The 26,476-nt window shown below is 27.0% G+C and overlaps 1 protein-coding gene and 1 long non-coding RNA gene across 2 annotated transcripts in view; one reads left to right on the top strand and one right to left on the bottom strand.

Annotated features, from left to right (window-relative positions):
• Positions 1-14,563, bottom strand: part of LOC131679067 (uncharacterized) — a 23,910-nt gene extending 9,347 nt beyond the window's left edge. Inside the window, exon 1 of the long non-coding RNA XR_009303795.1 lies at positions 14,287-14,563. This is a non-coding gene — a long non-coding RNA (uncharacterized LOC131679067). The remainder of the gene's footprint in view (positions 1-14,286) is intronic.
• Positions 14,564-19,838: 5,275 nt separating this feature from the next.
• LOC131680295 (uncharacterized) lies at positions 19,839-20,333 on the top strand. The gene has a single exon (XM_058961018.1). The coding sequence runs from the start codon at positions 19,839-19,841 to the stop codon at positions 20,331-20,333; it is 495 nt and encodes a 164-aa protein (XP_058817001.1).
• Positions 20,334-26,476: the final 6,143 nt, after the last annotated feature.

The following is a 26,476-nucleotide window of genomic DNA, read 5'->3' on the forward strand; positions in this document are numbered from 1 at the left end:
TTTCTAAAATTCTAAAATTCTAAAATTCTAAAATTCTAAAATTCTAAAATTCTAAAATTCTAAAATTCTAAAATTCTAAATTCTAAAATTCTAAAATCTAAATTCTAAAATTCTAAAATTCTAAAATTCTAAAATTCTAAAATTCTAAAATTCTAAAATTCTAAATTCTAAATTCTAAAATTCTAAAATTCTAAAATTCTAAAATTCTAAATTCTAAAATTCTAAAATTCTAAAATTCTAAAATTCTAAAATTCTAAAATTCTAAAATTCTAAAATTCTAAAATTCTAAAATTCTAAAATTCTAAAATTCTAAAATTCTAAATTCTAAAATTCTAAAATTCTAAAATTCTAAAATTCTAAAATTCTAAAATTCTAAAATTCTAAAATTCTAAAATTCTAAAATTCTAAAATTCTAAAATTCTAAAATTCTAAAATTCTAAAATTCTAAAATTCTAAAATTCTAAAATTCTAAAATTCTAAAATTCTAAAATTCTAAAATTCTAAAATTCTAAAATTCTAAAATTCTAAAATTCTAAAATTCTAAAATTCTAAAATTCTAAAATTCTAAAATTCTAAAATTCTAAAATTCTAAAATTCTAAAATTCTAAAATTCTAAAATTCTAAAATTCTAAAATTCTAAAATTCTAAAATTCTAAAATTCTAAAATTCTAAAATTCTAAAATTCTAAAATTCTAAAATTCTAAAATTCTAAAATTCTAAAATTCTAAAATTCTAAAATTCTAAAATTCTAAAATTCTAAAATTCTAAAATTCTAAAATTCTAAAATTCTAAAATTCTAAAATTCTAAAATTCTAAAATTCTAAAATTCTAAAATTCTAAAATTCTAAAATTCTAAAATTCTAAAATTCTAAAATTCTAAAATTCTAAAATTCTAAAATTCTAAAATTCTAAAATTCTAAAATTCTAAAATTCTAAAATTCTAAAATTCTAAAATTCTAAAATTCTAAAATTCTAAAATTCTAAAATTCTAAAATTCTAAAATTCTAAAATTCTAAAATTCTAAAATTCTAAAATTCTAAAATTCTAAAATTCTAAAATTCTAAAATTCTAAAATTCTAAAATTCTAAAATTCTAAAATTCTAAAATTCTAAAATTCTAAAATTCTAAAATTCTAAAATTCTAAAATTCTAAAATTCTAAAATTCTAAAATTCTAAAATTCTAAAATTCTAAAATTCTAAAATTCTAAAATTCTAAAATTCTAAAATTCTAAAATTCTAAAATTCTAAAATTCTAAAATTCTAAAATTCTAAAATTCTAAAATTCTAAAATTCTAAAATTCTAAAATTCTAAAATTCTAAAATTCTAAAATTCTAAAATTCTAAAATTCTAAAATTCTAAAATTCTAAAATTCTAAAATTCTAAAATTCTAAAATTCTAAAATTCTAAAATTCTAAAATTCTAAAATTCTAAAATTCTAAAATTCTAAAATTCTAAAATTCTAAAATTCTAAAATTCTAAAATTCTAAAATTCTAAAATTCTAAAATTCTAAAATTCTAAAATTCTAAAATTCTAAAATTCTAAAATTCTAAAATTCTAAAATTCTAAAATTCTAAAATTCTAAAATTCTAAAATTCTAAAATTCTAAAATTCTAAAATTCTAAAATTCTAAAATTCTAAAATTCTAAAATTCTAAAATTCTAAAATTCTAAAATTCTAAAATTCTAAAATTCTAAAATTCTAAAATTCTAAAATTCTAAAATTCTAAAATTCTAAAATTCTAAAATTCTAAAATTCTAAAATTCTAAAATTCTAAAATTCTAAAATTCTAAAATTCTAAAATTCTAAAATTCTAAAATTCTAAAATTCTAAAATTCTAAAATTCTAAAATTCTAAAATTCTAAAATTCTAAAATTCTAAAATTCTAAAATTCTAAAATTCTAAAATTCTAAAATTCTAAAATTCTAAAATTCTAAAATTCTAAAATTCTAAAATTCTAAAATTCTAAAATTCTAAAATTCTAAAATTCTAAAATTCTAAAATTCTAAAATTCTAAAATTCTAAAATTCTAAAATTCTAAAATTCTAAAATTCTAAAATTCTAAAATTCTAAAATTCTAAAATTCTAAAATTCTAAAATTCTAAAATTCTAAAATTCTAAAATTCTAAAATTCTAAAATTCTAAAATTCTAAAATTCTAAAATTCTAAAATTCTAAAATTCTAAAATTCTAAAATTCTAAAATTCTAAAATTCTAAAATTCTAAAATTCTAAAATTCTAAAATTCTAAAATTCTAAAATTCTAAAATTCTAAAATTCTAAAATTCTAAAATTCTAAAATTCTAAAATTCTAAAATTCTAAAATTCTAAAATTCTAAAATTCTAAAATTCTAAAATTCTAAAATTCTAAAATTCTAAAATTCTAAAATTCTAAAATTCTAAAATTCTAAAATTCTAAAATTCTAAAATTCTAAAATTCTAAAATTCTAAAATTCTAAAATTCTAAAATTCTAAAATTCTAAAATTCTAAAATTCTAAAATTCTAAAATTCTAAAATTCTAAAATTCTAAAATTCTAAAATTCTAAAATTCTAAAATTCTAAAATTCTAAAATTCTAAAATTCTAAAATTCTAAAATTCTAAAATTCTAAAATTCTAAAATTCTAAAATTCTAAAATTCTAAAATTCTAAAATTCTAAAATTCTAAAATTCTAAAATTCTAAAATTCTAAAATTCTAAAATTCTAAAATTCTAAAATTCTAAAATTCTAAAATTCTAAAATTCTAAAATTCTAAAATTCTAAAATTCTAAAATTCTAAAATTCTAAAATTCTAAAATTCTAAAATTCTAAAATTCTAAAATTCTAAAATTCTAAAATTCTAAAATTCTAAAATTCTAAAATTCTAAAATTCTAAAATTCTAAAATTCTAAAATTCTAAAATTCTAAAATTCTAAAATTCTAAAATTCTAAAATTCTAAAATTCTAAAATTCTAAAATTCTAAAATTCTAAAATTCTAAAATTCTAAAATTCTAAAATTCTAAAATTCTAAAATTCTAAAATTCTAAAATTCTAAAATTCTAAAATTCTAAAATTCTAAAATTCTAAAATTCTAAAATTCTAAAATTCTAAAATTCTAAAATTCTAAAATTCTAAAATTCTAAAATTCTAAAATTCTAAAATTCTAAAATTCTAAAATTCTAAAATTCTAAAATTCTAAAATTCTAAAATTCTAAAATTCTAAAATTCTAAAATTCTAAAATTCTAAAATTCTAAAATTCTAAAATTCTAAAATTCTAAAATTCTAAAATTCTAAAATTCTAAAATTCTAAAATTCTAAAATTCTAAAATTCTAAAATTCTAAAATTCTAAAATTCTAAAATTCTAAAATTCTAAAATTCTAAAATTCTAAAATTCTAAAATTCTAAAATTCTAAAATTCTAAAATTCTAAAATTCTAAAATTCTAAAATTCTAAAATTCTAAAATTCTAAAATTCTAAAATTCTAAAATTCTAAAATTCTAAAATTCTAAAATTCTAAAATTCTAAAATTCTAAAATTCTAAAATTCTAAAATTCTAAAATTCTAAAATTCTAAAATTCTAAAATTCTAAAATTCTAAAATTCTAAAATTCTAAAATTCTAAAATTCTAAAATTCTAAAATTCTAAAATTCTAAAATTCTAAAATTCTAAAATTCTAAAATTCTAAAATTCTAAAATTCTAAAATTCTAAAATTCTAAAATTCTAAAATTCTAAAATTCTAAAATTCTAAAATTCTAAAATTCTAAAATTCTAAAATTCTAAAATTCTAAAATTCTAAAATTCTAAAATTCTAAAATTCTAAAATTCTAAAATTCTAAAATTCTAAAATTCTAAAATTCTAAAATTCTAAAATTCTAAAATTCTAAAATTCTAAAATTCTAAAATTCTAAAATTCTAAAATTCTAAAATTCTAAAATTCTAAAATTCTAAAATTCTAAAATTCTAAAATTCTAAAATTCTAAAATTCTAAAATTCTAAAATTCTAAAATTCTAAAATTCTAAAATTCTAAAATTCTAAAATTCTAAAATTCTAAAATTCTAAAATTCTAAAATTCTAAAATTCTAAAATTCTAAAATTCTAAAATTCTAAAATTCTAAAATTCTAAAATTCTAAAATTCTAAAATTCTAAAATTCTAAAATTCTAAAATTCTAAAATTCTAAAATTCTAAAATTCTAAAATTCTAAAATTCTAAAATTCTAAAATTCTAAAATTCTAAAATTCTAAAATTCTAAAATTCTAAAATTCTAAAATTCTAAAATTCTAAAATTCTAAAATTCTAAAATTCTAAAATTCTAAAATTCTAAAATTCTAAAATTCTAAAATTCTAAAATTCTAAAATTCTAAAATTCTAAAATTCTAAAATTCTAAAATTCTAAAATTCTAAAATTCTAAAATTCTAAAATTCTAAAATTCTAAAATTCTAAAATTCTAAAATTCTAAAATTCTAAAATTCTAAAATTCTAAAATTCTAAAATTCTAAAATTCTAAAATTCTAAAATTCTAAAATTCTAAAATTCTAAAATTCTAAAATTCTAAAATTCTAAAATTCTAAAATTCTAAAATTCTAAAATTCTAAAATTCTAAAATTCTAAAATTCTAAAATTCTAAAATTCTAAAATTCTAAAATTCTAAAATTCTAAAATTCTAAAATTCTAAAATTCTAAAATTCTAAAATTCTAAAATTCTAAAATTCTAAAATTCTAAAATTCTAAAATTCTAAAATTCTAAAATTCTAAAATTCTAAAATTCTAAAATTCTAAAATTCTAAAATTCTAAAATTCTAAAATTCTAAAATTCTAAAATTCTAAAATTCTAAAATTCTAAAATTCTAAAATTCTAAAATTCTAAAATTCTAAAATTCTAAAATTCTAAAATTCTAAAATTCTAAAATTCTAAAATTCTAAAATTCTAAAATTCTAAAATTCTAAAATTCTAAAATTCTAAAATTCTAAAATTCTAAAATTCTAAAATTCTAAAATTCTAAAATTCTAAAATTCTAAAATTCTAAAATTCTAAAATTCTAAAATTCTAAAATTCTAAAATTCTAAAATTCTAAAATTCTAAAATTCTAAAATTCTAAAATTCTAAAATTCTAAAATTCTAAAATTCTAAAATTCTAAAATTCTAAAATTCTAAAATTCTAAAATTCTAAAATTCTAAAATTCTAAAATTCTAAAATTCTAAAATTCTAAAATTCTAAAATTCTAAAATTCTAAAATTCTAAAATTCTAAAATTCTAAAATTCTAAAATTCTAAAATTCTAAAATTCTAAAATTCTAAAATTCTAAAATTCTAAAATTCTAAAATTCTAAAATTCTAAAATTCTAAAATTCTAAAATTCTAAAATTCTAAAATTCTAAAATTCTAAAATTCTAAAATTCTAAAATTCTAAAATTCTAAAATTCTAAAATTCTAAAATTCTAAAATTCTAAAATTCTAAAATTCTAAAATTCTAAAATTCTAAAATTCTAAAATTCTAAAATTCTAAAATTCTAAAATTCTAAAATTCTAAAATTCTAAAATTCTAAAATTCTAAAATTCTAAAATTCTAAAATTCTAAAATTCTAAAATTCTAAAATTCTAAAATTCTAAAATTCTAAAATTCTAAAATTCTAAAATTCTAAAATTCTAAAATTCTAAAATTCTAAAATTCTAAAATTCTAAAATTCTAAAATTCTAAAATTCTAAAATTCTAAAATTCTAAAATTCTAAAATTCTAAAATTCTAAAATTCTAAAATTCTAAAATTCTAAAATTCTAAAATTCTAAAATTCTAAAATTCTAAAATTCTAAAATTCTAAAATTCTAAAATTCTAAAATTCTAAAATTCTAAAATTCTAAAATTCTAAAATTCTAAAATTCTAAAATTCTAAAATTCTAAAATTCTAAAATTCTAAAATTCTAAAATTCTAAAATTCTAAAATTCTAAAATTCTAAAATTCTAAAATTCTAAAATTCTAAAATTCTAAAATTCTAAAATTCTAAAATTCTAAAATTCTAAAATTCTAAAATTCTAAAATTCTAAAATTCTAAAATTCTAAAATTCTAAAATTCTAAAATTCTAAAATTCTAAAATTCTAAAATTCTAAAATTCTAAAATTCTAAAATTCTAAAATTCTAAAATTCTAAAATTCTAAAATTCTAAAATTCTAAAATTCTAAAATTCTAAAATTCTAAAATTCTAAAATTCTAAAATTCTAAAATTCTAAAATTCTAAAATTCTAAAATTCTAAAATTCTAAAATTCTAAAATTCTAAAATTCTAAAATTCTAAAATTCTAAAATTCTAAAATTCTAAAATTCTAAAATTCTAAAATTCTAAAATTCTAAAATTCTAAAATTCTAAAATTCTAAAATTCTAAAATTCTAAAATTCTAAAATTCTAAAATTCTAAAATTCTAAAATTCTAAAATTCTAAAATTCTAAAATTCTAAAATTCTAAAATTCTAAAATTCTAAAATTCTAAAATTCTAAAATTCTAAAATTCTAAAATTCTAAAATTCTAAAATTCTAAAATTCTAAAATTCTAAAATTCTAAAATTCTAAAATTCTAAAATTCTAAAATTCTAAAATTCTAAAATTCTAAAATTCTAAAATTCTAAAATTCTAAAATTCTAAAATTCTAAAATTCTAAAATTCTAAAATTCTAAAATTCTAAAATTCTAAAATTCTAAAATTCTAAAATTCTAAAATTCTAAAATTCTAAAATTCTAAAATTCTAAAATTCTAAAATTCTAAAATTCTAAAATTCTAAAATTCTAAAATTCTAAAATTCTAAAATTCTAAAATTCTAAAATTCTAAAATTCTAAAATTCTAAAATTCTAAAATTCTAAAATTCTAAAATTCTAAAATTCTAAAATTCTAAAATTCTAAAATTCTAAAATTCTAAAATTCTAAAATTCTAAAATTCTAAAATTCTAAAATTCTAAAATTCTAAAATTCTAAAATTCTAAAATTCTAAAATTCTAAAATTCTAAAATTCTAAAATTCTAAAATTCTAAAATTCTAAAATTCTAAAATTCTAAAATTCTAAAATTCTAAAATTCTAAAATTCTAAAATTCTAAAATTCTAAAATTCTAAAATTCTAAAATTCTAAAATTCTAAAATTCTAAAATTCTAAAATTCTAAAATTCTAAAATTCTAAAATTCTAAAATTCTAAAATTCTAAAATTCTAAAATTCTAAAATTCTAAAATTCTAAAATTCTAAAATTCTAAAATTCTAAAATTCTAAAATTCTAAAATTCTAAAATTCTAAAATTCTAAAATTCTAAAATTCTAAAATTCTAAAATTCTAAAATTCTAAAATTCTAAAATTCTAAAATTCTAAAATTCTAAAATTCTAAAATTCTAAAATTCTAAAATTCTAAAATTCTAAAATTCTAAAATTCTAAAATTCTAAAATTCTAAAATTCTAAAATTCTAAAATTCTAAAATTCTAAAATTCTAAAATTCTAAAATTCTAAAATTCTAAAATTCTAAAATTCTAAAATTCTAAAATTCTAAAATTCTAAAATTCTAAAATTCTAAAATTCTAAAATTCTAAAATTCTAAAATTCTAAAATTCTAAAATTCTAAAATTCTAAAATTCTAAAATTCTAAAATTCTAAAATTCTAAAATTCTAAAATTCTAAAATTCTAAAATTCTAAAATTCTAAAATTCTAAAATTCTAAAATTCTAAAATTCTAAAATTCTAAAATTCTAAAATTCTAAAATTCTAAAATTCTAAAATTCTAAAATTCTAAAATTCTAAAATTCTAAAATTCTAAAATTCTAAAATTCTAAAATTCTAAAATTCTAAAATTCTAAAATTCTAAAATTCTAAAATTCTAAAATTCTAAAATTCTAAAATTCTAAAATTCTAAAATTCTAAAATTCTAAAATTCTAAAATTCTAAAATTCTAAAATTCTAAAATTCTAAAATTCTAAAATTCTAAAATTCTAAAATTCTAAAATTCTAAAATTCTAAAATTCTAAAATTCTAAAATTCTAAAATTCTAAAATTCTAAAATTCTAAAATTCTAAAATTCTAAAATTCTAAAATTCTAAAATTCTAAAATTCTAAAATTCTAAAATTCTAAAATTCTAAAATTCTAAAATTCTAAAATTCTAAAATTCTAAAATTCTAAAATTCTAAAATTCTAAAATTCTAAAATTCTAAAATTCTAAAATTCTAAAATTCTAAAATTCTAAAATTCTAAAATTCTAAAATTCTAAAATTCTAAAATTCTAAAATTCTAAAATTCTAAAATTCTAAAATTCTAAAATTCTAAAATTCTAAAATTCTAAAATTCTAAAATTCTAAAATTCTAAAATTCTAAAATTCTAAAATTCTAAAATTCTAAAATTCTAAAATTCTAAAATTCTAAAATTCTAAAATTCTAAAATTCTAAAATTCTAAAATTCTAAAATTCTAAAATTCTAAAATTCTAAAATTCTAAAATTCTAAAATTCTAAAATTCTAAAATTCTAAAATTCTAAAATTCTAAAATTCTAAAATTCTAAAATTCTAAAATTCTAAAATTCTAAAATTCTAAAATTCTAAAATTCTAAAATTCTAAAATTCTAAAATTCTAAAATTCTAAAATTCTAAAATTCTAAAATTCTAAAATTCTAAAATTCTAAAATTCTAAAATTCTAAAATTCTAAAATTCTAAAATTCTAAAATTCTAAAATTCTAAAATTCTAAAATTCTAAAATTCTAAAATTCTAAAATTCTAAAATTCTAAAATTCTAAAATTCTAAAATTCTAAAATTCTAAAATTCTAAAATTCTAAAATTCTAAAATTCTAAAATTCTAAAATTCTAAAATTCTAAAATTCTAAAATTCTAAAATTCTAAAATTCTAAAATTCTAAAATTCTAAAATTCTAAAATTCTAAAATTCTAAAATTCTAAAATTCTAAAATTCTAAAATTCTAAAATTCTAAAATTCTAAAATTCTAAAATTCTAAAATTCTAAAATTCTAAAATTCTAAAATTCTAAAATTCTAAAATTCTAAAATTCTAAAATTCTAAAATTCTAAAATTCTAAAATTCTAAAATTCTAAAATTCTAAAATTCTAAAATTCTAAAATTCTAAAATTCTAAAATTCTAAAATTCTAAAATTCTAAAATTCTAAAATTCTAAAATTCTAAAATTCTAAAATTCTAAAATTCTAAAATTCTAAAATTCTAAAATTCTAAAATTCTAAAATTCTAAAATTCTAAAATTCTAAAATTCTAAAATTCTAAAATTCTAAAATTCTAAAATTCTAAAATTCTAAAATTCTAAAATTCTAAAATTCTAAAATTCTAAAATTCTAAAATTCTAAAATTCTAAAATTCTAAAATTCTAAAATTCTAAAATTCTAAAATTCTAAAATTCTAAAATTCTAAAATTCTAAAATTCTAAAATTCTAAAATTCTAAAATTCTAAAATTCTAAAATTCTAAAATTCTAAAATTCTAAAATTCTAAAATTCTAAAATTCTAAAATTCTAAAATTCTAAAATTCTAAAATTCTAAAATTCTAAAATTCTAAAATTCTAAAATTCTAAAATTCTAAAATTCTAAAATTCTAAAATTCTAAAATTCTAAAATTCTAAAATTCTAAAATTCTAAAATTCTAAAATTCTAAAATTCTAAAATTCTAAAATTCTAAAATTCTAAAATTCTAAAATTCTAAAATTCTAAAATTCTAAAATTCTAAAATTCTAAAATTCTAAAATTCTAAAATTCTAAAATTCTAAAATTCTAAAATTCTAAAATTCTAAAATTCTAAAATTCTAAAATTCTAAAATTCTAAAATTCTAAAATTCTAAAATTCTAAAATTCTAAAATTCTAAAATTCTAAAATTCTAAAATTCTAAAATTCTAAAATTCTAAAATTCTAAAATTCTAAAATTCTAAAATTCTAAAATTCTAAAATTCTAAAATTCTAAAATTCTAAAATTCTAAAATTCTAAAATTCTAAAATTCTAAAATTCTAAAATTCTAAAATTCTAAAATTCTAAAATTCTAAAATTCTAAAATTCTAAAATTCTAAAATTCTAAAATTCTAAAATTCTAAAATTCTAAAATTCTAAAATTCTAAAATTCTAAAATTCTAAAATTCTAAAATTCTAAAATTCTAAAATTCTAAAATTCTAAAATTCTAAAATTCTAAAATTCTAAAATTCTAAAATTCTAAAATTCTAAAATTCTAAAATTCTAAAATTCTAAAATTCTAAAATTCTAAAATTCTAAAATTCTAAAATTCTAAAATTCTAAAATTCTAAAATTCTAAAATTCTAAAATTCTAAAATTCTAAAATTCTAAAATTCTAAAATTCTAAAATTCTAAAATTCTAAAATTCTAAAATTCTAAAATTCTAAAATTCTAAAATTCTAAAATTCTAAAATTCTAAAATTCTAAAATTCTAAAATTCTAAAATTCTAAAATTCTAAAATTCTAAAATTCTAAAATTCTAAAATTCTAAAATTCTAAAATTCTAAAATTCTAAAATTCTAAAATTCTAAAATTCTAAAATTCTAAAATTCTAAAATTCTAAAATTCTAAAATTCTAAAATTCTAAAATTCTAAAATTCTAAAATTCTAAAATTCTAAAATTCTAAAATTCTAAAATTCTAAAATTCTAAAATTCTAAAATTCTAAAATTCTAAAATTCTAAAATTCTAAAATTCTAAAATTCTAAAATTCTAAAATTCTAAAATTCTAAAATTCTAAAATTCTAAAATTCTAAAATTCTAAAATTCTAAAATTCTAAAATTCTAAAATTCTAAAATTCTAAAATTCTAAAATTCTAAAATTCTAAAATTCTAAAATTCTAAAATTCTAAAATTCTAAAATTCTAAAATTCTAAAATTCTAAAATTCTAAAATTCTAAAATTCTAAAATTCTAAAATTCTAAAATTCTAAAATTCTAAAATTCTAAAATTCTAAAATTCTAAAATTCTAAAATTCTAAAATTCTAAAATTCTAAAATTCTAAAATTCTAAAATTCTAAAATTCTAAAATTCTAAAATTCTAAAATTCTAAAATTCTAAAATTCTAAAATTCTAAAATTCTAAAATTCTAAAATTCTAAAATTCTAAAATTCTAAAATTCTAAAATTCTAAAATTCTAAAATTCTAAAATTCTAAAATTCTAAAATTCTAAAATTCTAAAATTCTAAAATTCTAAAATTCTAAAATTCTAAAATTCTAAAATTCTAAAATTCTAAAATTCTAAAATTCTAAAATTCTAAAATTCTAAAATTCTAAAATTCTAAAATTCTAAAATTCTAAAATTCTAAAATTCTAAAATTCTAAAATTCTAAAATTCTAAAATTCTAAAATTCTAAAATTCTAAAATTCTAAAATTCTAAAATTCTAAAATTCTAAAATTCTAAAATTCTAAAATTCTAAAATTCTAAAATTCTAAAATTCTAAAATTCTAAAATTCTAAAATTCTAAAATTCTAAAATTCTAAAATTCTAAAATTCTAAAATTCTAAAATTCTAAAATTCTAAAATTCTAAAATTCTAAAATTCTAAAATTCTAAAATTCTAAAATTCTAAAATTCTAAAATTCTAAAATTCTAAAATTCTAAAATTCTAAAATTCTAAAATTCTAAAATTCTAAAATTCTAAAATTCTAAAATTCTAAAATTCTAAAATTCTAAAATTCTAAAATTCTAAAATTCTAAAATTCTAAAATTCTAAAATTCTAAAATTCTAAAATTCTAAAATTCTAAAATTCTAAAATTCTAAAATTCTAAAATTCTAAAATTCTAAAATTCTAAAATTCTAAAATTCTAAAATTCTAAAATTCTAAAATTCTAAAATTCTAAAATTCTAAAATTCTAAAATTCTAAAATTCTAAAATTCTAAAATTCTAAAATTCTAAAATTCTAAAATTCTAAAATTCTAAAATTCTAAAATTCTAAAATTCTAAAATTCTAAAATTCTAAAATTCTAAAATTCTAAAATTCTAAAATTCTAAAATTCTAAAATTCTAAAATTCTAAAATTCTAAAATTCTAAAATTCTAAAATTCTAAAATTCTAAAATTCTAAAATTCTAAAATTCTAAAATTCTAAAATTCTAAAATTCTAAAATTCTAAAATTCTAAAATTCTAAAATTCTAAAATTCTAAAATTCTAAAATTCTAAAATTCTAAAATTCTAAAATTCTAAAATTCTAAAATTCTAAAATTCTAAAATTCTAAAATTCTAAAATTCTAAAATTCTAAAATTCTAAAATTCTAAAATTCTAAAATTCTAAAATTCTAAAATTCTAAAATTCTAAAATTCTAAAATTCTAAAATTCTAAAATTCTAAAATTCTAAAATTCTAAAATTCTAAAATTCTAAAATTCTAAAATTCTAAAATTCTAAAATTCTAAAATTCTAAAATTCTAAAATTCTAAAATTCTAAAATTCTAAAATTCTAAAATTCTAAAATTCTAAAATTCTAAAATTCTAAAATTCTAAAATTCTAAAATTCTAAAATTCTAAAATTCTAAAATTCTAAAATTCTAAAATTCTAAAATTCTAAAATTCTAAAATTCTAAAATTCTAAAATTCTAAAATTCTAAAATTCTAAAATTCTAAAATTCTAAAATTCTAAAATTCTAAAATTCTAAAATTCTAAAATTCTAAAATTCTAAAATTCTAAAATTCTAAAATTCTAAAATTCTAAAATTCTAAAATTCTAAAATTCTAAAATTCTAAAATTCTAAAATTCTAAAATTCTAAAATTCTAAAATTCTAAAATTCTAAAATTCTAAAATTCTAAAATTCTAAAATTCTAAAATTCTAAAATTCTAAAATTCTAAAATTCTAAAATTCTAAAATTCTAAAATTCTAAAATTCTAAAATTCTAAAATTCTAAAATTCTAAAATTCTAAAATTCTAAAATTCTAAAATTCCAAAATTCTAAAATTCTAATTTTACCGTGCGCGTTACACAAGTAGAAGCAATACGCATAATCAAACGAAACAAAATAGTAGTTAGTAGCTACAATCTAAAACTCATTTCCGAGATGGATACGATCTATACCTCTTGTTTGGGCTTTAAATCATGAAATATGGTATGTTGCCAAATGGCAAAGGCAACAGTATGCATTGAAAGGTTAAAATAAAATTGGGTACTCGTTGGCCAACCTCATTTTCCTGAGTGATTGGTTTGATATTCAAAATGTATTTAACTATGGTTCCATTTATCCTTTATACATATTGATGGGGGTTCCAAATCCCACCAATTTTCGACAAATCAATTTTCTATTTTTAGTTACAAGTTTGGGAACAGTTTTCTATTCCATTATTTTATCGGTCCGACTGGTACGCATATTATGTGATATGCAATGTGACACAAGTGTAAATTATTAGAATTAAGAATTATTACCCAGTGGTACTTAACTGGCAAAAAAGTTGAACAAAGTCTACGTAGAATTTTGGGACAAGCCACCTCTCCCCCCACTCAAAGACAAACGTGCATTTTTACTAGATCCCCTCGTCCCCCACGTGATTTATGAAATTACATGCAGTTAGTTGGAAGCCAAGGTAACGTGACATTGACGTTCTTTGCCGTTGACGTCTGAATCGGACATAAGTTGTATTTTAAGTAGCAAACACAAAATATATGACCATGTTATTAGCGGAAGGGAAAGTTAACAAAGAGAGGCTCTCATTTGCACATACGACATATTCAATAAGTTTACTAGATTTGTCATATCATCCCCGCCCTGCCTATTGACAACCATGAATTTTTTTCGTATTCTCTCCCCACCTCCAAATGGTACTTCATAACACTTCTTCAAATACACCATTGTTAGTTATATTATCCTGGCCGAGTGTATCCACTGCTGACGATTTGGGTACGGCAACAATGCTTGTAACCATTCCGCAACATACCGAGACAGTGGTGACAGGGATTACCCCCTGGACGCTCCGTGGCAGAGAAAGCTTCTTGTCTATGTGAAGGAGTCAAATGTCCAAATTAAGACGGATCAGAATACTTTTCCCGAATCTACAGTAAATGAATGTAACATAACATACGCGAGCTCATTCCTCGAACGACTTAACCCGGAAGCGGTCAGGTTTGCCGAATCGTGCACTAAAGGTGCAGGACAGTACACTGTGTTTGGCCGAACGGCGAAAGGATACGTCGGACGAGACATAATACGTTATTAGCGACCTCAAACTGGAACGAGTTGAATTGAACGGAAACTCCTAACACATCTAAGTCACTGAAAAACTTTTAACTTGTAACCAACACGGATAATGCTTAAACGAAGCAGATGCAGCAAACCACGTAAAAATGACACTCACCCCATGGTAACATCTTCCGGATATGTGCCAATGTCCCCGAATGAGCTTCCAGAGGCTTTTTAAACGGGACGATCCGTATACTGGTATTTTTCTCTCCTGAGCAGCATCACACGTGTGCAAATTCCGTGCAATCTTCCGGCCAACTTATCAATGATGTTCGCGATATCACAAGCATTGGATCCGATACGGATATGAAATCAAATTTATTATCACATACCCACTAGCACACGATTGTTCCGGGGCTATTTTTAAAATCAATTAGAAATTAGTGCAGATTGCAGAAAGTGCTTCCCAAGTTGAGGTTAGGTTTCTCTTATTTCATCGATGTTACTTGAGCTGAAAAAGATAAACAGATGCGATTGTTAATTTGTTACCTATTTACAAGTTTGATAAAGTGCTAACTCACCTGACCGCCGTGTTTATAATAAAAACACGAATCATTATCAAAATTAACTTTCATAACCACCAGGCAAACGTCTGCATCAGCGAAAAAATAAAACACATTGAAAAGAAAAAAAACGTCGCGATACAAGATGCAACCTGAAAAAAGAACAGAGAGGAGAATAATTCAAAAAGCAGAAACGCAAATTTGAATCACTCTCTCTTTCGCTCTAATGGCTCGGAATGGGAACGTCAAATACAAACGCCATATTGGAGCACGATTCGCACGATTTTTGGCGCACTGGGCTGTCTGACCTAAACATACACTTCGGAAATGTAATCTACTCAACAACCCCCCAAAAACATCGCATGAAAATACATCGCATTAAAACTGACAGCATCACAGCACAACCCTGCTGTTGATTGACAAGATGCATGTCAAGTATGTCAAAATCGGTACGGTTCTTCGTTAAATGTCAAGATTCGAGGAGACGTCGTTTTTGGTGTGAGTAGTAAAGACGTGTAATTAAGACAGTCCCGAAAGCTATTTTTTTCCGCGAATTAAAAGAAGTTTAGGATTCGTTTCGAGTTTTTCCGGTTTTGCGAGTGTCCGGGATTTCGGATTACGGTGAAGTGCAGTAGCTATTTAGTGGAAAAGGAGGAAAAAGGACGATTTTATTCTTCGGCAGACGGCGTGTTAAGATGGCGACGAAAAGCGCGAAGAAATGGCGGCAGAAAGAATGAGATATAACGAAAAAAAAGATGGCGACGAATAGTGCGAAAAAATAGTGACAGAAAGAATGAGATTTATCAATGAAAAAAGTGAAATACAGTGGAAACGAAAAGTCGGAGACTAAACTAAATGGAAAGTGCATAGAATAAAGGTTAATACATGTTACGGAAAAATAAAGTGAATACACAAAATAAGTGAGCAAAAATGATTAAGGATAGCAGAATAGAGCGGGTAATTGAAAGCAGGAAGACAAGCGGGAGAATAACAAGAATGCAAGCGAGAAAGAAACAGCACATCCTGCAAGGCAGTAAGGAAGAACAAGGAAATAGTGAAGAGCATTTAAAGGTGATTATGGAACTGGTTAACCTGAACATTCATTTCCCGTCACATTCAGCCCACGTCGGTCGACTCTTAAAGGAAGGTGGAATATCAAACATCACAGACATTCAAAAGATCGGAATGTTTCTGTACAAAATTACAGCTGGCAACAAGAAGGAAAAAGAGAGGATAAGAAGTGCAAAAATGGAACATCAAAATCTGAAGGCCTACGAACCAAGGACGAAGAACCAAACAATCTGCGTTATCAGAGGAGTACCATGCACGTTCAAAGAAGAGGAAATTCTGAGCTATCTGGAGACAGAATTTTAAGTGTTGCAGGTGGAAAGGATAAAAAATCAAGGAAGAGACAATCAGCTACAGGATACACCGAACATCAAATTAACCGTTAAAGGACCAAATACACCAGAGCGAGTTAAAATTTATGGATGCTGTTTCAGAGCGGAGCTTTACATATTTCCGGTCAGACAATGCAAGCAATGCTGGAGATTCGGACACGGAATCAAACACTGCAAATCCAGACCGAGATGCAAAAAGTGGGGAGGAAGACACCAGGAAGCACAATGCACAGTGGTCGCAATGGTACCAAAACGTGCGTTTAATCAATGGAGCTCTAGGTGTTGATTTTAGCGATTTGGTATGTTAGGAACACTTTTTCAGAATGGAATTCCCCTTCTTTTGATGTGTGCTGAATTGTGATTAATCCACCTAAAAGTGAGATAGAAAATTTATTTCTACTAACTCGAAATAGAGTCATCATGTCAATGACAAAGTTATGGAAAATTCTACTACGAGAAAACTTGCTAAACATGCCAACTCTATAAAATGCAATGGTGTTGAGATACTGCGCGTTGTTCGTGGAAGGCACCCAAAAATCATTTTTTCATTATAACTTTTTTCTGGGATTTTTTCAATTCTTTAAATGTTCTAAGAAGTTATTGGAATTGAGAAACTGCAGGTATTTGTCGAAGACAAGAACATTTTTTATTTCCAAACTTAAGAGTTTTTGAATAAAGTAGGTTAAAAATACCGTCATTTTGAACGTCAATTACTAGGAGATGTGGAAATATGTGGAAGACATTTCGATTCTATGAGAAAGTGTGGAAAGTACTCAAAGAAAAAATACTAGTCACAACGGGCATCCACTGGCCTGTATGTAAAAATTACTTTCCAACAATGCATGTTTTGTATTTTGTAACAATAAGTAGGACTTTTTCAACATAACCTTTAATGGTGATTTTTTCTATTCGTCAAATATGCCAAAAAATCATTGGAAATATCAATGTACACATATGAATCCAGAACTCTCAGTTTCTGTAATCTCAAAATTACGATTTATTCATAAATTAACACAATTTAGAATGTGAATATTAAAAGATATGCATAAATTTTGACAGTATTTGCAGAAGTGAGAACCATAACTAAAACTATTAGATGACGTTTTCACGAAACGATTACGTAATCAAAGTTGCTATTTAGGACTAGACTTGCCAGAAATACTTTAGACAAATATTTTCACGTATATATTACAACTCAGTCAAATTTTAATTTCAAATATTTAATCATTCAATAAATAAAATAAATAAATTGCACACGCATTTTGAAGAATTAAACCCAATTTGTAAAACAAAAGAATTAATGGAAATTCAGATCACGTAATCGTTTCATCAAAACTGTTTACACCTTTTCGTTATGGTTTTTACCACAGTCACAAATTTTCGCGCATCTTTTAATAACGTCGTGATTCGCTGGTGGGTCACTTTGTACCTAGACCACTTTTTAGTAGGACCTCAGCTAGGTGGACCATTGTCCAACTAAAAAGCATATGAACGCCAAAATCTCACGTCAAATTTGCTTTGACAATCTACTTGACAGTAATTAGAGATGTGAGCAGATACATTTACATTTACGTCTCCTTTATAGAGTTTTAAACATTCGTCCGTCGGTCCACCTAGCGAATCAAATTCGTTAGTTGGACAGAGGCTGTGGCCCAGCCAGCGAATCACGACTATATTCACATTTGTTATCGTGTTAATTTATGAATAATTCGTAATTTTGAGATTACAGAAACTGAGAGTTCTGGATTCATATGTGTACATTGATACTTCCAATGATTTTTTGGCATATTTGACGAATAGAAAAAATCACCATAAAAGGCTATGTTGAAAAAGTCCTACTCATTGTTACAAAATACAAAACATGCAATGCTGGAAGGTAATGTTTGCATACAGGCCAGTGGATGCCCGTTAAGGCTAGTATTTATTCGTAGTGTACTTTCTACTGTCTTTCTCATAGAATCAAAATGTCTTCCACATTTTTCCACATCTTCTAGTAATTGACATTCAAAATGGCGGTATTTTTAATCTACTTTATTCCATAACTCTTATGTTTTGAAATAAAAAATGTTCACGTCTTCAACAAATACCTGTAGTTTCTAAATTCCAACAACTTCTTAGAACATTTGGAGAATTGAAAAAATTTTAGAAAAAAATTATAATGAAAAAATGATTTTTTGGGTGCCTTCCACGAACAACGCGCAGTATCTCAACAACATTGCATTTTGGAGAGTTGGCATGTTTAGCAAGTTTTCTCGTAGTACAATTTTCTATAACTTTGTCATTGATATCATGACTCTATTTCGAAAGTTAGCAGAAATAAATTTTCTATCTCACTTTTAGATGGATTAATCACAATTCAGCACACATCAAAAGAAGGGGGATTCCATTCTGAAAAAGTATTCCTAATGCACCAAATCGCTGAAATCGACTCCTAGAGCACCATTAATTAAACGCACGTTTTGGTACCATTGCGACCACTGTGCAATGCGAAGAACGAGAAAAATGTGTAAATTGTGGAAAAAGACACGACGCCCAATCAAAAACCTGTCCGGAAAGAGCCAGAAGATGGAATATCTAGGAAAAAATGAAAAAAGGAGCTACGTACCAGGGAGCAGAGACCATTTACCCAAAACTAACCAACAAGTACGCGGAACTAGAAATCGTAAATGAAGAAGAGGAAGAGCACACCGACAGCTGCGAAGAAAATGTACAGGTGGACGCAAACGAAAAAGAACACGACGAACATACAGGAAGGAAAACCAGCAGAATCAAACAAAGGGAAGAGGTGGAACATATTTCTCAACTACTAACACCAACAACGGGAAATGGAGAAAAGAAAAGACCATGCAGCAGATGTAAAACAAACCCATACAGCTCAACGGAATTCGAGAGATTTGTAAAAAAATTACGACACGAATTTCTGATAGAAATGAGAGCCAGAAAGTGGATAGATCCCCTCACATGAATCCACGCAAGGATCGTGGTAGGAGTAAACGAAGCAAACGATGCAATTGAATAGCCGATTATACCGTATGGCGAGGTAGAGCGGCACAACCCCGAAGTGAAGTCTCTAATGAGGAACTCATCGCATTTGCAAAGGGTTTAAAAGTGAAGAAAGCGCCCGGATCATATGGAATCCCCAACAACGCATTAGGAACGGCATTCCAGACACTCTCGGATATGTTCAGAAAAGTATTTCAAAAGCTTCTAGACTTCCCTGACAAATGGAAGATAAAGAAGTTAGTGCTACTGCCTAAACCTGGTAAGCCCCCCGAGAATACATCGTCGTATAGACCAATATGCCTACTGGATACGCTCGGGAAACTCTTGGAAAGGATTGTCCATAATAGGCTGACAATGTTTACGAAACGCTATAACGGGTGGTCGAAAAACCAGTTCGGATTTCGGAAGGGCAAGTCTACGGTGGACGCCATTAGAGCAGTAATCGAGAGAGCCGATATGGCACGCAAACAGAAAAGAAGAGGAAATCGATACTGTGTCGTGATAACGATAGACGTCAAAAATGCGTTCAATAGCGCAAGCTGGGAAGCCATTGCGGAATCACTGCACAAAATGAGGGTCCCTAGCTCCCTACCCGGGTCCTGATCTATGAGACAAATGGGGGACAAAAACGATTAGAAGGCAAAACTCTATCCTGGGTCAAACCCTTTGGAACGGGATGCTGACACTTAAGCAGCCTAGGGGCGCAGAGATCTTCGGATTCGCGGACAACAGTACTGGGAGAGACGCCGGAAGAGGTGGAAATGTTGGCGACGGAGGCGATCAGCAGGATTGGAAACTGGATGCAAGGAATGAAGTTGCAGATAGCCCAGCACAAAACGGAGGTGTTATTGGTCAGCATCTGCAAAGTACTGCAGCGACTAGAAATCACTGTTGGGGAGCATGTCATAGTCTCGAAGCGGGCTTTGAAACAGTTGGGCGTAATGCTAGATGACTGTCTGAACTTCAACACTCACGTCGACTATGCTTGCGAGAAGCCGGCCAAACGCTTTATCGAGAATCATGCCGAACAACGCCGGGCCAGGCAGCAGCAAGAGGCGTCTTCTGGCCAGCGTATCATCGTCGATACTGAGATGCGGAGGCCCGTCTGGGTTGCAGCGCTGGAGACACAGCGGAATCGAACAAAGCTGAGTAGTACGTTCAGGCTCATGGCCATGCGGCTCTCGAGCGCGTACAGGACTATCTCATCTGAGGCAGTCTTCGTTATCGCTGGAACGATCCCTATCGGTACATCCTAGTGGAAGATAACGACTGCTATAAGCGGAAGAGGACCAGGGGAATACAGAAAACAATAAGAGCTGACTCGATGGCCAAATGGCAGCATGATTGGGACTCGTCGGAAAAAGGAAGGTTGACTCACAGACTCATACTGGTTCTCTCGACCTGGGTAAATAGGAGGCATGGTGAAGTGAACTTCTATCTGATGCAGTTCTTGTCTGGCCATGGTTGTTTTAAACAGTACCTATATCGGTTCGGACACACTATGTCACCCTTTCGTCCGGAGTGCATAAACGTCGAGGAAACACTGGAGTATGTGATCCTCGATTGTCCCAGATTTGACGCAGTGCGAAGGGAGATACCTTCACTAAATTTAGAGAATATTGTTGTAGAGATGTGTCAAGACGAGGGCACGTGGAATGCCGTCAGCAGCGTAGTGACACTAATACTGTCGGAGCTTCAGAGAAAGTGGCGAATAGAACAGCAAGCTGGTAACGCCAGCTAGTTAGATATGGGCGAGTGGTTCAAGTCTATTACAAACCCTACGAGTGTGGACGCGAGCCAGGTCTTATGGCTCCTTCAGATCGGTTTACGCCCGACGAGTTCCAGAGCGATGATGGTCGTATGCAAGGAACGAGGACTAAGTTGGCAACATCAACAAGAAATTTCACGTCGGTTAAAAATCCTGCGAGGGTGGCTGTGAAGGGATGCGAGTCCAGTTTCGGCACCTCCGGATTGGCTCACATCTCGACGGGTTCCGACGGTGGCGACGGTCCTGGGGTCGATCGGTTACGCAGCTATGATTGAATAGTGTGCTGACCCAACGTACATATAGGAGCCAAAGGGATAGGTGCTGAAGGCAGGAACACTAATTCTGCAGGAGCTCAAGGGTGGGAGTGAAGGGATACGTGTAACGTTTTCGGTATCTCTGGATCGGTTGACGTCCCGACGGGTTCCGACGTCGGCAACGGTAGTCGCCGGTGAACCAGAAACGCTGCAAGCTGTAAACGCTGAAACGTTGCAAGCTGTAAATAATAAAAAATATTAAAAATTAAAAAAAATTAAAAATATATGATTATTAAATAAATAAATAAAAATATATTGATAAAAATTTGATAATAAAAAATAGTAATAAAAAAGAAAATAATAATAAAAAAGAAAAAAGAGCAATAAAATTATAACAAATTGATAAAACACCCACAAAGCGAACAGGCGTTGTCGAGGAGCCAAGGGGCTCTAAGAAAGAAGAGGTGCAAGAGCACAATCCCCTCCCGAAATAACTCTCAGCGGTAGTCCCAGGAGGAAGAGGATACGGAAATACAGGAGGTTATGGTTGAGTCGGTAGACTTATTGGAGAAAGAGCTGCAGCAAGAATTCGACAGTACCACGGCCAAGTCGGTAGTGGTCTCTTTTGAAGATTCCCCCTCGATAAAAAACACATTGTCCCAATAGTCGAGCTGAGTCGATTGGTATATAAGACTCGGCCCTTCGGGCCTCGGGAAAAATCTTAAAAGTGTGAGCGAATCTATTCATTTCTTTTATAAGAAATGTAAAAAATAATAAAACTTTAAATTTAAAGGGTTGATAAATTGGATAAAACTGCGAGGATCCTGGTCACCACCTTAGGATTAGAAGAATTTCGGCAAAAAATTAAAATTTAATTTTCATCTCAGTAAAAAAATCTGTCATCAAATACTTTGCTATCATTACATATTTTGCGAAATTTTTACATCTTAGAGAATTAACAAATTGATCACATTGATAGCAAAACTAGTGGTGGGGGTTTTTTAATATAATAGCGCAAATCTGCTTTCGATTTTGGTCTTTTAATCGTTAAAACGACCGAAACGATATAAACCTGAGTAATCCTTACATGCAACAACACACCACCAAGTTAAAATTTTCTTGAAGACAGTTTTTGAAAAAAATCTTTTGTTAGACTTCGAACATTTTTTGATCGTCGAATTTTACAAATTGAAATTAACAAAACCAAAAATTGCTAGGGGTTAACAATTGTGAAGAAACAGGGGGAGCAGTAGGTCCCTTCGTTCTCTATGGCATTCTACGTGCGTATTAACAAAAGACATTCCTTTCCAGTGGTGAAGCCAAATTTAAAATCGATTAGGTAACAGCTGACATATGACCGATCAAAGTAAGCGTTCCCATTTTATTTGACTCCCTTGGTAGTCCGCGTAACTTTTTCCCACTTGGTATTCCGAGTGTTAATATAGGAAAGAACCTAAAAAATGAAATGCGGAGATATAATGCACACCGCAAACGTTATAATGAAGAAATGTGTCGAGGCGATGGTCGGTAACTTTACGATCATTGGTACTCTTCAATGATGGCTTGGGTGAAACTTGGATTATATACCTAAAACATTTACGAAAAAATCTGCCTTTTACTGAGTTCAAAGATGTATAGCTCATTGATCTACAAACCAGTTAACAAATTGTTATGCTAACTAACAATATTCATCTCACTTCAAATGTTTCCCGATTTACCATGCATTTGCCGAATATGTGGTTGATTGACTTTAACAATAATAAGAAAGCAACTAATCCATAATCTAAAAATTTTCAGAAAATGGCTTCATCAAACCATTCTAGACACCCATGACATAGAAAACGGCACCCTTCATCAATATATTGCATTCAAGATACCAAATATTGCAGACATAAGCTAAATCAGGAATCAGTAGCAACTGGCTCAAATACCACGTTGGATTGGGGAAGTGGTAAGGTTAGGGGTAAGAAAAATAACTACACAGAAACGGGGACGGGCATAGCGTGGTTGGTAAGTCGATTGCCTTGTACGCAGGTCACCTGGGTTCGATTCCCAAACCCGTACATAGGTTAGAGATTTTTCCATAAGAGCTTTCTCTAACCCGAAAAGAGGCGAATGCCCCAAAGATTAAAACCTCCATAATCCAAATAAAAAACGACACAGAACAATTAAATCAGAGAATTCTGCACCCCCGGCAGGATGTTGAACGATCTGCAGGTGATACAATAGCAGAAATAAAACTTCCCACCCCTGGAGGGATTTAGAATTTTTATTCAAACATTTAGCGGATATATCAACATGCCTTAAGGGATATTGATATAACAGAATGACAAAACCCCCGAAGAGGTATTATCATTCAAATATGGCTCAAACTATAGCTCTCTACCACACTGGGTTATGGACAATAGCACATCCTCGAGTTTCAGTTCTCTGTATATAGGTTCATCTATATATGGAAAACCAAAAATCCGGATATGCAATTGCATTACTGCTGGGCTGTTACATATAAAATTATATGAAGTTCCGTAATCGGATTCATAAAGTTCGCAGGAATAATACTCAGCGCGCTAAATAGTAGCCATGAGATAATTGAGTTTGCAATGTCCAGTCAGAACCACGACTAGAATACTGCAATTGTGTTTGGTAAAATGCAGCGAATTCATTGACATTTTTGGACTAACATCAGGTAAAAAAGTCTTTGTTTGAACGCAAGTTTGCAAGCTACACCAATGGTTCCTCATTCGGATGCAGCCCAGGAGCGAATCTTGAGCTTTATACAACTTATCTAAAGTGAAAAAAACTGGTTCTTAAACAACTAAGTCAGTCGCAGCGCCAGCTCTAATCAATTCGTCCGCCCATTAATTTCCAGTAATACCGGAATGACCAGGTAGGACCCATAGAAGGTAGATAGCATTTGAAGCGCTAAATTCTTCGACTTGAGTTCGGCATGCGATTATTATTGACTGTCAGAGCAAAAATAGATTCTTTTACCGCATATCCCCCGTTGAAGTTCCGATTGAACGCCATACAGAATCACGAAGGTTTCTGCTTGGAATACGGTATCGTATCTACCAAGCGAATGAGACTGGTTTAATCTCATTTCACGACAATAGGTAGCAGCACCGGCTCGGCCCTCCAACAAAGAACCATCAGTATAACAAACTACATCATCTTCAAGTTCAACATGTTGAAAGTTCGTTTGCATCAGTTGAGTAAACAACGCTCCCATATTCTTTTTGATTTTTAACGTGTTACGTGTTTAGTTTACCTTTGTCATTTGTGTTACGATCCCGTGAGGTGACGAAGGCCAATCGAAGATAGTGTTATCCGTTAAGAAGCAATTTAATTTACCGTGATTTTGCAATGCTACTTTTCATCCCAAATGCAGCGGGATTGCCGAAAACTACTTTGACGATGTATTAAATAATAAGCAGATATTTTGGCTATGCAAATCCTGCACTAATCTGATGTCCGATAAGCGTCATCGACAAGCTTTAAGAGCTGCCTATGAGGTTGGACAGGAGGAGGTGTTAGGTACACACAACCAAATTGTCAAACAACTTAAGGGTGAAATCCTAACTGAGTTGAAGTTGGAGATTCGTTCGAATTTTACGGCCCTTATAAATTCTAATTCGTTGACACCGAAAACTACTCAACGTCCATTTACCGAAGCCAGTCGTAACAAAGCTCGCCGTCTTTTCCCGAATAAATATGGGGCTAAATCTGATGTCTCATCTCTATTACGTGGTACTGGTATGCCTGTTTCACCATCTCTTGGCACAATAACAGTAGCTGATCGTACACCAAAGATTTGGCTTTACCTTTCACGTATTGCACGCGATGTTTCTGTTGACCAAATTTTCATTCTGGCGAAACAACATCTTATCACCGATGACGTGGAAGTCGTTAGACTTGTTGCAAAGGACCGTGATGTAAGCACAATGAATTTCATCTCGTTTAAAGTTGGAATCAAACCTGAGCTCAAGGCGCGAGTCCTATCTGCTTCAACATGGCCCGAAGGAATTCTTTTCCGCGAATTCAAGAGCAATCGCACCGTATCAGCTGGAAATTTTTGGAAACCCCTCTATCCGCAGCCAGATCAGTCGCCAGTTCAGGCCGATACTCATAAGTCTGCTTCACCATCATCAGTTCAATCAGCTATGACGGAATAATTCAACCACCATCGGGACGCATGACACTGGGTACAACTCGTTCCGACAATTTGCCGTTGTTTGAACGAAGAATAATTTCGCCGCGATCGCCGAGACTGCACAAACAAATTCACGCTGCGCTGCAATCACCGGGACGCCTGTTATACCGTACTACGGAAGCCCCCGCGCGCTCCAACGCAGTCATGCTACCAGCCAGCGATCAGCTCAGTAGTCCCGGACCTGCGTTCGGAGGTCGTGAGGGGGTCTTCCGAACTCCCTTCTCAGGCGAGTATTTTGCTTTAAATGATGATCCGCTCCCTGAAAACCTTTTGGTTTCTAGCATGCCATCGGGTATATCACGGCCCTTCAGCATGTCGGCACGATTGCCACGTGGCGCTGGCGATTTACGGCTATACTACCAAAACGTCAGAGGGCTAAGGACGAAAATCGAGGACTTGTACTTGGCTGCTCTTGATGGCGACTACGATATTTATGTTCTGACGGAAACTTGGCTTGATGATCGTATTACATCGATGCAGCTCTTCGGAGATTCTTATGCGGTTTATCGTGCGGATCGAAGCGCACAGTGTTCATGGTCGCGGCGGGGGAGTTTTGATAGCTGTTTCTTCCGCAATAGCCTCCTGTGAATTTGGTGTGGATAGTTCATCAAGCATTGAAGTTGTTTGGACGAAGATTACTACGCAGACGAAGAGCTACTTTATTGGAGCTGTTTACATTCCTCCTGAAAAGCGACTTGACTGCATAATTACGCAGCTCCATCTAGATTCTATAGAACACGCTTCTTTTCAGGCAGATGCAAACGATGTGATAATAGTTCTTGGTGATTTCAACCAACCAGGACTGATGTGGGTTTCTTCTGGACGTGGATACGCTTACCCTAACCCGTTATCCTCGACAACAAATCCTGCCAGCCGCTTACTTCTGGACGGGATGGCTTTTCACGGACTAAATCAAGTAAGCACGATTTCCAACCATCAATCCCGTTTTCTTGACCTTGTGTTCGTCAGTGAGAATGCTTTGCCTGAGTGTTCTGTGAGTGAAGCTTCCAGTGTTATCGTTCCTTTGGATAACTATCATCCCGCATTAGAAATATACATTTCCATCATTAGTTCACCACAATATGAAGCTTTAGCTGTGAACTGTCGTAATTTTCGTAAAACTGATTTAGCAGCACTACGTCGCACCCTATCGCTGATTGACTGGAG

This window comes from Topomyia yanbarensis, chromosome 2, assembly GCF_030247195.1.
Source record: "Topomyia yanbarensis strain Yona2022 chromosome 2, ASM3024719v1, whole genome shotgun sequence".
Lineage (NCBI taxonomy): Eukaryota > Metazoa > Arthropoda > Insecta > Diptera > Culicidae > Topomyia > Topomyia yanbarensis.